General features: G+C 38.0%; 1 protein-coding gene across 6 annotated transcripts in view; it reads left to right on the forward strand.

Moving 5' to 3' along the window:
• NSD3 (nuclear receptor binding SET domain protein 3) overlaps window positions 1-13,191 on the forward strand; it is a 104,411-nt gene that overhangs the window by 37,064 nt on the left and 54,156 nt on the right. For 5 of the 6 annotated variants that reach the window (XM_036838673.1, XM_036838675.1, XM_036838676.1 and 2 more), the window contains exons 3-4: window positions 6,106-6,177; window positions 6,544-6,706. In XM_036838673.1, the coding sequence (XP_036694568.1) occupies window positions 6,106-6,177; window positions 6,544-6,706 (235 nt within the window). Of the gene's footprint in view, window positions 1-6,039; window positions 6,178-6,543; window positions 6,707-13,191 lie in introns of all 6 variants that reach the window. The other variant, XM_036838677.1, reaches the window with a different exon arrangement.

Consider the following 13,191-nt stretch of genomic DNA (forward strand, 5'->3'; position numbering starts at 1 on the left):
TATTTTAGTAAGAAGAGGCAGAAAATACACACATACCTATGTAAATGCGTCTAAGTTTAGATAGTGGTAGGTGCTATGAAGAAAATAAAACTGGGTGATGAGATAAAGAGTAATCGCGACACTAGCAGTTCTGCCATCTTAGTTCTGCAGCTATAAAATGAAGGCTTTGAAACTAAGTGGTTTCTGGAATACCTTTGAATTTCTTATGTCATTTATTAAATGCCCCCCACAGAACTTAGCTCACGTAGTATCTTATACTGTTTATTAAATGAATGAATCAGTGGAAGGAGAGAAGTTAACTTTTTACTCTCCAGAGACGTCCACTGTAGCAGTTCTTTCATGGACCTGCAGTGAAAAGACATGTGATGCACTATGACCCTTAGCAATCACGAAAATGCATAAAACCTGCATTTGGTTTTAGCTTAGGTCCTAAGAACCATCTTGCTGGCCCGTCTTGCTTTTGCTCTAGAGAATCTGGCAAATAGGAGAATATCCAATTTTATTTATTAGGCTAGACTTCTTGCCTTTATTGGTAAAAATATTAAAATATATAGTTTAAAATATGTCACAATAGAAATACGGCTGGAAGCAGAGGCAGGAGAAGATAGTCTCTTCATTTTTCGTATCCACTCTTTGTTTTATTGGAATCTAGGAAAAAAATTCAGTGCAGTGATGTGATATTTCTAGTAGTCACTTTTCAGTGAGATTTTAAAGCCAATTCTGTCTGTTGGATGTCTGCTCTGTCTGGCCGTTTATATCACTTAAACCTTCAGTTAACTGTTATATCCAGGAATTAGAATGGTTAGATGTAACTTAAGAGTTTTAGTTCATTTTCTTTTTTAGTAAATCATGTGGGGCATAATTTAATATTTCATTATTTAGGATCTTACAGTATCTTGGGGTAAAGGAATGTCACTTTGACTGAAGGTATAGGTGTGGGAAGTGGCATTGATTGCACTAAATGTTACCAAGACCATTGCCTGAAAGTTGAGTTTTGGGGGAAAATCCAGGGTTTTTTTCTTTCAAAGAACTATGGTGAAAAGCTAAGCTCTCGTTAGTTGAATTTGATTAATTAAACTTTTATCACACATGGGAGGCAGTTATAAGCTTAAGAGATGGTGCCATAAAAGTGATGCTCCATTCTGACAGTAGAACTTTGGGCTGGAGCCCCCAAAGGCCCTGCTTGTTGTTAGTGCTGTGTCTCTGCTAAGCCATGCGGACAAGGGATGTGCACAAATCAACCTGTTTTTTGTAACTGTGTATGTGTTTAATGGGGTTTTCTTAACTTGAACAACATCTCTTTTGCTTTCTTCAGGACAGTTGTTTTTAAGTGCTTTAATTTTTGATGCCCTTGTGCCTCCTGGTTGTCACTGGGGGTCCACGCCCTTGGTGTTCAGCACTGTAGCCGGCGTAGAAGGGAAAGAAGCCCACGTAAGAGTTTGCCCACACCACGGGACAGCTCCCCTCCCCCAGATGCTTGAGGGAAGCATAATGACAACTGTGTGCCTGGGATGATGGTCCTCTAGCTGGGTTTGCAGATATATAGATAGATATAGCTATAGCTATAGATATATAGATACAGATATAGATTTCTTCCTTAAAAGCTCGCTCATAGGTTCTTTTTTGAGACAAACAAAGCAAACAAAATCTCATCTAAAATAATACACTTCAAGATTTCACTTCTTTTTCCTTTCCTTTTTTCTTCATATTTGATCTACAAGTATTTCCTCCCGATTCTGAGCTGTTTGGCCTTCTAAAGAGTGGCTGTTCTTTGGAACAACCTAAGTATATCTTCTCAACAATGAAAATGTGTCCAAACATCTAGGCAGCAGGAGACCTGAGATCACTACTGAAATTGTATATTTTGTAAAGCTGCTTTAGCTGTTTTCTCTCCCACCAAATTAGAAACATGTGGAAATGTTTCTGCATTTCTTCCTCCTTGGCAGGTGTAATGCCTCAGGCATGTGAGTGTAGGCCCTATTCAAACATTGGTCTTCCACCAGCACCTTGGTGGGCTTATCCACTAAGGCCAGTCTCATTAACTCCTAGCTTGCCATTTTCACTTATAAAAAGCCAGACGGCTGGTTCGGTCCCATTAGCACTAAGTTAGAGGTTATATTTGGTTCTCCAGCCTCAGAGTGTTAGGTCTTAAAATTCTTAGAAACTGTTCATATGCATTGCGAACTTGTACACAGTTATTCAGAAAGTAAAAGAAAAATGCACGAACAATTTACTGACTTTACATTTTTCTTTCTACCTTAAATGATGACATAAGTTTTTGGTTCTTTTAGAGAATATAACATTACTTAATGTTTTGAAAACTGTTAAGGATTTGGAATTCTGCCAGATTTGATGAGTATTATTCATCCTGATAAATCTCTTGGGTTTTAATTTTAAAAAGACCAATTTTTTTTTTTGTCTACACCACACGGCTTGTGGGATCTTTAGTTCCCCGGCCAGGGATTGAACCTGGGCCCTCAGCAGTGAAAGCACCGAGTCCTAACCCCTGGACCGCCAGGGAATTCCCCCTAATTTTTTTTTTTAATTCATTTTTGGCTGCTTTGGGTCTTCCTTGCTGCACTCGGGCTTTCTCTAGGTGCGGCTAGTGGGAGTCTACTCTTTGTTCAGGTGCGCAGGCTTCTCATTGCAGTGGCTTCTCGTTGTGGTGCGTGGGCTTCAGTAGTTGTAGCACGCAGGCTCAGTAATTGTGGCTTCCGGGCTCTTGAGCACTGGCTCAGTAGTTGTGGCGCATGGGCTTAGTTGCTCCACGGCATGTGGGATCTTCCCGGACCAGGGCTTGAACCCGTGTCCCCTGCGTTGGCAGGCGGATTCTTAACCACTGCGCCACCAGGGAAGCCCTCATTTAAAATTAAGATGACTCGAACACTATGGGGAGCTCACTCACTGTCACCTTTTCTCTGATGCTTTCTCTTTCTGAAGCAGCACTACTAGTACCAAAAAAGGTATCTTCAGTCCCTATTTGATTTTAATCTCTTTTAAGCTTATCCTTTGAACAACTGAAGGAAAATGGATTTTATACCCAGCAGTATTTTATCTGTTGGCAATTTCTGACTCCTTATTTTTCTTGACTCCTAAGCATTTGGCTTCCCTTGACCATTTCATCTTAAAAACTCCCCTTCTTAATTGGTATTTGTGATACTGTGTTCTCTCTCTTTACCTTTCTTTTGAGCTCAAGTCATAGGTCTCTAAATGCCTAGTAAGTATTACTGTTTTGTTCACGCATTAGCACATTTTACCATGTATATTCCCTTTCTATCACTGCAGCATCCTAATTTGACTTTTTTTTCGTGTTTTATTTTTATAGTCTTGAAAGCTTAGAATAAATATTCTTGGGCCTCTTTTTCTCCCTTTCCATTTCTTGCCTTTAAAATGACCGTGTAAAAAAATCTCAGTTCTTTGAAAGTGATTTTAACAGTGTTTCAAGCCAGCCTGCAGGAAATGTGAACAATATGGAACAAACAAAAAAAATCAAAAAAGAGGTAAGACATTTGAATAATAAAAAGGCTTTGGAGTAAATCCTGTCTTTAATCCAGAAAGGGAAAAATATTACTGAGCTTCAGACCAGTTCTTGAAACAGTAGGGTTCTGTCGTTTGGCAAAGATGGGTCACTCCGTATCTATCTGCCCTCAGAGTTACAGAGGTCCCTAACACCCCGGCATCAGAAGATTGAATGTGCCGAGGAGGAGGACTTGCTTTCTTGGCTCCATATGTGCTTCCCCAGGTGGTCCTGTCCTCCTGCTGTAGCTTGAGAATGAGAAGCTGAGGTGAAGGCTTAAGCTACGTTTGTGGACTGAAATGAAGCTGCCGGACGGGCCTACGCAAATGTGGACCGTATTTTTAAACTGCCTCATTACACCAGAGATCAGGACAAAAATTCCCATTTGAACATAGATTTTTCTTTCCTTGCTCAGTGAGCGTGTCCTGTTGGATTAGCTAGTCATGGTGCCACCACAGACACATCTGACAGAGCTAATTTAGTGCCCACCAACAGCTGCCACTACTTCTTTCACTTGGGCTATTTCCAATATTTTCAGTAGCCTCCTAATGAGACATTCTGCTTCCCCTCTTGCTCCCTTCCAAAATATTCTCCATGTAACAGCTAACATGATCCTTTTCAAACAGAAATTGGCCGCGTATTACTTCTCTCCCTAATCCTCTTCAGAGGCTTTCGGTGCGCTTAGGATAAAACACTTAAATGTGGCTTACAAGGCCCTGGTGATGTAGCCTCCTCTCCACTCTCGTCTTGTAACCTCTCTCTTCCTTGGGGCAGTGAAGTCCGTTGTAATGGCTTTTTTGAAGTTTCTACCTTTGTTTAACCTCAGGGACTTCACACATGCCACTCCTCTCTGGCATGGTCTTTCCCCCACTTTTTACTAGACTAACTCCTCCTCTTTTGATTCAGATTATACTTTCTCAGAGAGGCCTTTCCTGACCTTCATATCATAGCTACATACCGACACACCATTATTTCTCTGTTTACATTTACATTGTATGAGTGTATGTTTGTGTTTGTTTAATGTCTGTCTCTTCTACCCAACTGTGAGCTCTTTGAGATCAGGGATCCTATCTGTCTGTTACAACATTGTATACCCAACTTCTCCAACAGTGCCTGGAAAGTCGTAGGCACTGCTGAACGAATGAATGATACTTGGGGTTTGGCATATGAGTCTGGCTTATCGTTTCCTTACCATTTTTACAGTCTCTTTTATTTAATAAAACTTTGTTTTTATAGCAGCGTCTTAAACTGCTTGAATTAATTGAATGAGAATTTTAAGTAACTTCTAGAATTAGCCATACTTTTTAAGTGGAATTAGAGCTAAGTTAATGGATATATTTCTCTTTTTTTAAGCCATCTAAACCAAATTCTGTTCTTTGACAAGAAAAGTTTTTAAACCTTTTAAATTACAAAAGTAATTTGCTTTTTACAGAAAACACAAATAATATACAAGTATAAATCTTCCCTCACCGCTTCCCTAATATCGTTCCTCAAAGATAACTACTCTTATCAACTTACTGTACAATGTATCACATATTTTTCAAGGCTTATACAGGCTATTTTAAAATAAAAAGTAGGAAGGTTTTGATAGATGTGGATTACTGACATGAAATAATGTTGTAGTTGCCATCCCTCTGCTTAGATTTTCTCACTTTGTGTATTTCTGTAGGATAGGTTCCTAAAATATAATTGTTAAATTGAAGAGTGTACATATTTTGAATTTGGATAGATACCTCGAAATTGCCTCCTTAAAGGATTGTAGAAATCAATTTTTAAATAACGTATTTGTGGGTTTTATGATTAGAAAAGTAATGTGATGTTTATTATAAGCAATTTGACAAATATAGAAAAGCACATCCAAGAAAATCACTTATTCCATCACCTGGTGGTATCCTTCTAGTCTTTTTTTTCTGTACACATAAGAAATTATTTTTCCAAGATCGGAATCACACTATACAAACTGCTTTTCAATTTGCTGTTTTCAAATAACATTATATTGTTATTTTTCCGTGTCATTTAAAAATTTATATTATTCCACTATCTAGTTGTACTACAATTTATTTAACGAATTCTGTACTTTTGGACATCTAGACTAATGTCTAATTCTAATATTTGCTCTTAAAAATAGCACTGGTGTGCATATCTTTGTGTGTATCTATCAGTATGTGTATATATCAGTGCTTTTTCAGTATACACTTTTAGAAGTGGATTTGCTGGGTCAGAGTGTGAAAAGTTAAGGCTTTTCATACATACTGCCAAACTGCTCTCTAGAATTCCAAGTTACATCTTACTAGCAATCTCAGAGTGCCCATTTTTCTGCACTCTGATAAGTTAAAAAAAAATGAAAATTAACAAATTAAGAAATTAAGTTTTAAAAGTGATAAAGTAAGAAATGGGAGCTATAGCTGTGGTGTAGAATGGACAATGGATGTTAAGACACAGCATCACGTACTATGTAAGTTGTATTTTTCCTCCTTACATTATTCAGCTAATAAATGTCGTTTTTTCCCTTTGCTGTTTAGTTTTCTTTGACTCTTTGTGTGTGTCACTGTTCTTTGGTTTGCTGCCATTTTATTCTTTTCACCTAGAGACCAAATGAGAGGGTTGACACTGTATCAGAAAAACCAAGAGAAGATCCAGTACTGAAAGAGGAGCTCCCGGTGAGTGGCTTTAGTGAATACTGTCTAACCAAACATGGTGTGAGAAGGTGGAAGCAGAGTGATTAAATTAGAACACACATAGCATGTATTATTACTTCAGAAGTTATACTGAAATAAATCTTGGAGCTGGTTTAAAAGGTAGATATTTTTAGCAAATTATTTTCCTTTTCAAAACTATGACCACTTTTTAATAGATGTGAATTTCTGAGATGCCTTATCAATAATTTGGCAACAGAAACCATCAGTCCTCTTTTCAGTGTTTGGGGTGGGGCTTATCTTCCTCCTCTCTTCTTCCCTTTTGCTAGATACGGATAGCAGGCATCAGAGAAAAGTATGAGTGAAGTTTTTTATGACCTTTTCCTACAGGTTCAGCCGATGTTACCTTCTGTTCCAACAACAGAAGTGTCCGCTGGTGTTAAGTTCCAGGTTGGCGATCTTGTTTGGTCTAAGGTGGGAACGTATCCTTGGTGGCCTTGTATGGTTTCAAGTGATCCCCAACTCGAGGTTCACACCAAAATTAACACAAGAGGTAAGAAAAGGCATAAATGGACATTAGTAAAAAGTTGTGGCAAAAAAGTGGATCTGAAATGTTGTTTATGAATATAATACATACGTGATAATGTAATCTGACACCCAAACACATATCAGTATCAGTTTTTAATGAACAGTGAAATAATTACGGTCATCTTAACTGGCAGAGAGCCTCTACAGCTGACATGGTCCTTTTTTTCCCTTAGAACACCCTATGTTTGTTTTCTAATTTCTTTCACACTTCTTTTTTTAAAAAACCTCCAAAAGCAAGCAGACCTATATGTAATGAGATGTTGTATATGAGCGTAGTAGACATTTGGGCCAAGCTTTCTTTGAACATTTTTATTTCATCTTTGACTCCTGTGGGTAGTAATTTTTTTACTCAGACAAGTGCTTTTCATCCTGATAAATTTTGGAAGATGCCTTTTTCCTCCTTCTATCCCTTTTTTTTGTTTGTTTTTTTTGGGGGGTGGGTCGTTTGTTTGTTTTTAATTAAAAAAATTTCTTTTTTACTCCATTTTTGAATCTGTAAATTTACTGGGACATCCTTATAAATTCAATATGAAATAGAAGTATGGTTTGAAGCCAGCTACATGGCATAGAATCCTACCCTTAGGAATGTTAATAAATGTTAAGAAAACATGTATTCTAACTTTACTCCTTTTCCAGAGTTTGACCAAAACCTGTAGAATAGATTCCTGAGGTTCTAGCATTTGGAATGGACTTGCTTAGTAGCCAGAGGAAGGTTGGAGTTTGGAATTTATTTCTGGATATTTGCTTTGCGAACTCACTTGTCGAGTCCCTTATTGTCTGTGACAACTTTGCACCTATTTCTTTTTCTCTCATTTTAAACTTTCTATCTTGGTCCCTGTTCACTGTTACGAGGAGAAAAAGTGTCTGGCAAGTCAGATTTGTGACGGGATCGCCATATTTGTAACTCTTGTGCTACCCAGCAAGAAATCCACCCAGATACAGAAGGCAATCATCTTGTCACTATAATCTGCTGATTAAAGGTTGGGGTGACTAGAAGTATCAATGGGGCAGAAGTTTAAAAAAAAACCCCAACATTGTTGAATGACCACTCCTGTGCAAGGCACAGTGTTAAACAATTCTCTTGTAGGACTTCCTTGGCGGTCCAATGGTTAAGACTCCACGCTTCCAACGCGGGGGGCATGGGTTGGATCCGTGGTTGGGCAGCTAAGACCCCACGTGCTGCATGGCGTGGCCAAAAAATAAATTAAAAAACAAACAATTCTCTTGTATATTTTCTTAAGCAGTCCTCATAGCAGCGACACTATGAAGTAGGTACTATTATCCTTACGTTTTGGATCTGTAAACAGAGTCTCAAAGAAATCTTAGTCCCTAACCTTCACTCTTAACTACTACTGTATAATAAAAGGAAAGTAATTGAATTCCCCTACTCATAATTTACAGAGACTGGGGGAGGCAGTCCTAGCCCCTTCATTTATATAGTAGGGCTGTTGGACTGTTAATCTCTTGAGTACCTTGCACATTTAATAATCTATGATTCTTGAATGGGAGAAGAAAGGGACAAGCCTTCTTACATAAAACAATACACGTCCCTATCTGGGCCTCCAGAGCACTCTAAGATATTATATCACGTGAGAGTTGTGGCTCTTCAGTTCTGTCCCCTTAGGAAAGCATCCTTTTGAGATTATATAAAGAATTTCACATTTAATTACTCTATGAAAACTTACTAAATTCAGCTTTTTTCTGGGATACAAATGAAAGCATAATCTGTGCTTCATCTTGTATTCCAAAGGAGGTATTTAAATTTATTTTATGAATTAATCTGGTCTGGTCCTCCCTACTTTAGTGCTGGAAAAACTGATTTTGTTTGTATTGTTGAGGAAACCGAAATCTGAGAATTTAGGTTTGAAAAATGTACATGCTGATAATATTTTAAATTTTCTCTTTCCTGCAGTAGTTTTTAAAATAATAGCCTTCTTGAGATATGATTTACATGCCATAAAATTCACCCTTTTAAAGCCTGCAATTTAATGATGTTTAGTACGTTTCCAGAGTTGTGTGACCATTACCACAATCTAACTTTATCACTTCTTTCATCAGCCTAAAAAAGAAATCCCGCATCCATTAGGAGTCACTTCCCATTCCCCCCTCCGCTCCCCAGCCCTAAGAAGCCACTAGTTACTTTTTGCCTCTATAGATTTGCCTTTTCTGGACACTTCGTATAAATCTAATCATATAATATGTGGCCTTTTATGTCTGGTTTCTTTAACTTAGCATCATGTTTAGAGGTTCATCTGTGTTGTGGCGTGTATCAGTACTTTGTCTCTTTTTATTGCCAAATAATATTTCATTGCATGGCTGTGCAGTGCAGTTTTAAATGACGTAGTTTTTTGACAGTTTTTCTAAAAACCAGAAACACAGTATAAAACTTGATTTTGTTGATTATGTTCCACAAGTGATACCTGTGAAACATTTTGTGTTGCTTATTATCTAAACTACTTTGTAAAATTTGTCTTGAATTTTATATAGTAATCAATGGTTTCCATACTGTAATTAGTCAGTATTGTTATTAGTCAGATTCTCAGCATTGGAAAACGTATTTAACGGTTTTCACACTTACAGATATAATTCTTTGAAGAGCACGTTGAAAGATGTTTGGATCACATGTCTATTTTGTTGTATTTCATTGTTTAGATCTCATTTTAAGTGTAAAAGTTAAAAATGAAATGCTCTTTCTGCTTATGACAATACAGTGTATATGTTCAGAAGGCAAAGTTGCCTATAGTCTCATCCTCCAGATATGTAACAACTATTAAGAGTTTGGGAGTAATTCGGGGAATTCCCTGACAGTCCAGTGGTTAGGACTCTGTGCTCTCACTGCTGGGGGACCAAGGTTCAATCCCTGGTGGGGGAACTAAGATCCCACAAGCCTCGAGGTGCGGCCAAAAAAAAAAAGAGAGAGAGAGAAAAGAGAAAAAGAGTTTGGGAGTAATTCTTTTTCTCTTTGCATATTGTAATTAATGGATATGAAAATAAAGATTTTTAACTGAGAGTTTTAAATGGTATCACATTATACCTATTGTAACTTTTAATCCCAATATATTTTAAAAAATTTAAAACCGGACAGTTTTACCTATATTATTTTTGTTATATAAAAATGTGTCCTTCACATTTTTCTATTGGAAATTTAGCTCATTATTCAGAGACAGATGTGCTTGTTTCTCCATCTGTCAGGTCTTTGGGTTTTTTTTTTTTTTTTTTTTTTTAGTGGTAGGTTTCTGCTTTTAAGATTTATTTATTTATTTTTATTGATTGATTGGTTGCTATGTTGGGTCTTCGTTTCTGTGCTAGGGCTTTCTCCAGTTGCGGCAAGCGGGGGCCACTCTTCATCGCGGTGCGCGGGCCTCTCACTATGGTGGCCTCTCTTGTTGCAGAGCACAGGCTCCAGACGCACAGGCTCAGTAGTTGTGGCTCACGGGCCTAGCCGCTCCGTGGCATGTGGGATCTTCCCAGACCAGAGCTCGAACCCGTGTCCCCTGCATTAGCAGGCAGATTCTCAACCACTGCGCCACCAGGGAAGCCCAGGTCTTTGGGTTTTTGTTTCACTCTTTTTTATAGTTTTCCAGCCAGCAGGAAACAAAGTGCCAACAAAGAGACAAATTGATTTGTTTCATCTGTAGTAAGTGATTTAATGGAGGAAGAAGTTGAAAATAAAGATTAAAATGAGATTATGTTATCTGTGAGTTTTTGTTTTCATGTTTTTAACTATAATTCGAAGTCTTTTGGGATTATCTGTTTGGTTCTAAATAAGTAACTCTGACTTTTGGAAACAGATTATGTCCTATGTTCTTTTTTTTTTTTTTTTTAAACTTTTTTTTTCTTTTTTTTTTTTTTTAGAAATTCACATTCTTTTATTTATTTATTTATTTATTTATTTATGGCTGTGTTGAGTCTTCGTTTCTGTGCGAGGGCTTTCTCCAGTTGCGGCAAGTGGGGACCTCTCCTCATCGTGGTGCGCGGGCCTCTCACCGTCGCGGCCTCTCTTGTTGCGGAGCACAGGCTCCAGACGCGCAGGCTCAGCAATTGTGGCTCACGGGCCCAGTTGCTCCGTGGCATGTGGGATCTTCCCAGACCAGGGCTCGAACCCGTGTCCCCTGCATTGGCAGGCAGACTCTCAACCACTGCGCCACCAGGGAAGCCCTCTTTTTTTTATAGTCCTAATAAAATTTCATTGAGAGCCAGTTAAGTCAAATCCTTTACGGAACATAGAAATACATACAATTCCAGCCCTTTCCAATAAATGGCTATATAACATTGGCGTAGGATCCCTGAATATTCCACTTTGATTTGTACCTGTAGGAGAGAAACAGTTCTTCTACAGTTTAACAATACAGAAGTGGGGTGCTCTGACCTATTTAGGGGGAGCAGCAGTGAAGTCAGAATTGAGTATGAATAACAAAGGATTATAGATGAATTCAGGTAGCCAAGGGAGTAGATGAATAAGTGTTTACTCTTCACGTTTTGTATTTCAAGCTCAGTCAAGAGAAGGCAGGGCATTATAAGATCAGACACAAATTAACCTGAGGACTTAGGAGCAAAGTATACCTCTCAATTAAGTTATGCCGGGAAGTTGTAATAACAGAGAAAATGGCCACTTTTACCTAAAACTCTACCTACCGTGAAGGCTTTTGATTCCAAATAATTGGAAGTGACATCAAAGATGAAAAGAGGGTCAAATGACTCTAAGGATTAAAGACTGACTTCTTGATGGGACCAACAGGATTGATGTAAATAACTGATCATGAGGTTCATAGAAGCACATGACAGGATAAATGAATACTGCTTGACAAGGTTTTAAGGTTTCACTACCTAGTCTTTACATGGAGATAAAAGGTACTCAGTTTTCTGGGGAGCAGTTTTGTGCATTTTTTCGTTTTGTTTTGTTTTCTAACAAAAAGAAGAATATCTGAGGGAAAAGTGATGTAACAGAAATAGAACTGAAATGATGCCTCTTCCTTTCAAAACTAAGAAACTTCATGTAAAAGTTTCAGTTTCTACCATGGTGTTAGGGTATTAGTCTGAGTTTTATAACCTTTGCCTGTTTAAAATCCTATCAAACTTTCTGAGCTCTTAAACATAAATAAAACAAACAATGGCACAAATATAAAATCTTACTACTTTAATAACTTAAAAAGCTAAAGAAAAAAATGAAAACTGGATTGCGTTTGTATTGATAAATTTGTTAATGGATGGCAGTAGCTAAACAGCAATCCAAATAGGAATAAGAATCTTATTCAAAGTGTTCTTCTCCCTGCCTTGATGTCTTCCTGGGGTTAAATTAATTAAGGTGTTTGGTGAAGCACTGTATCAGTCTCCTCCAGTTAAGAGAAAGTGTTTTGTTATTTTTCCCTTGGTTTGTAACTATAGTAGCTAAAAGTGCAGGAACAGTATAGTAAGACATTTAACTAAACCAAATGGGGTCTGTTCTTTCAAGCTGGACACCCATCCAAAGGCAGATTCGCTTTCCTGTGGACGCTGACACTGTTCATGTGACACGTTCACGAGAAAGGCACGGCTTGCACAGAGCTTGCCAGCAGTGCTTCACATCTGAGAGGCACAAGGTTGTCCCCAGCTAGCATGAGTCACAGAGGAATAAGCTAATCCTGGGAACCGAGCAGTGGGCTGTGTTTTAGATCCTACTGTCAGTAGCCTTTAAAGGGTCAGGCAATTGCCAATAATATTAGCTATTTTGGTGCTAAATGGAAAATAGTAGGGGATTGCTATCCACAGGATCCAGCATGTACTCAGTGGGGATTTGGTTCACAGTTCCAATAAAAATAGCATGTTTTTGTGACCGAGAGAGCCGTGAAATAGGCACATTTAAAATTTTTAGAGCCTGTTTTCTTAAAAGCTGCAAAATGTTTCAAAATCAGTCAAAATACATAGAAAAGACAAACAAGCCTGGGAAAGTCATCAATGAAAGAAGGAGGAATGGGAGCTGATGAGTCAAAACATCTGTACAGAATTTGAAGCACCAGGATTCTTCACCTACCATATCAATACCCGATCCTTAGGGCTCAGAAATGGATGAGTGTTAAAGCCTAGGGTATGCAAAGAGACAAAAGCCATTTGTTATAAGAATAATCGCTGGATAATACCTTCTCAGGAACCAGCATTCCTGTCAAAAGCTTAGCGATTTTGCAATATAGCACCCCTCCCCCTTTTTAAACAAGTAGAATGCTCTACTATTTAGTGAAAAGATCAACATCTAGACAGATAGGAAGGAAAATATCTTGTGGCTTGTTCCCAGCAACCAACGCTTTATAAAGCATCGTCATTGCAAAGTAAGTAAAACACAAATCAAAGTTCAGAAGGTCAGTCAGAAAGGGTGGACTCAATCATAATATATTTACACACAGAAATCTCATTTCCTGATCTTACACTTATTCCAAAGAAGAAACAAATTTACATAAATAGTTCCAAAACATACTA

This window comes from Balaenoptera musculus, chromosome 21, assembly GCF_009873245.2.
Source record: "Balaenoptera musculus isolate JJ_BM4_2016_0621 chromosome 21, mBalMus1.pri.v3, whole genome shotgun sequence".
In the NCBI taxonomy this organism is placed as follows: Eukaryota; Metazoa; Chordata; class Mammalia; order Artiodactyla; family Balaenopteridae; genus Balaenoptera; species Balaenoptera musculus.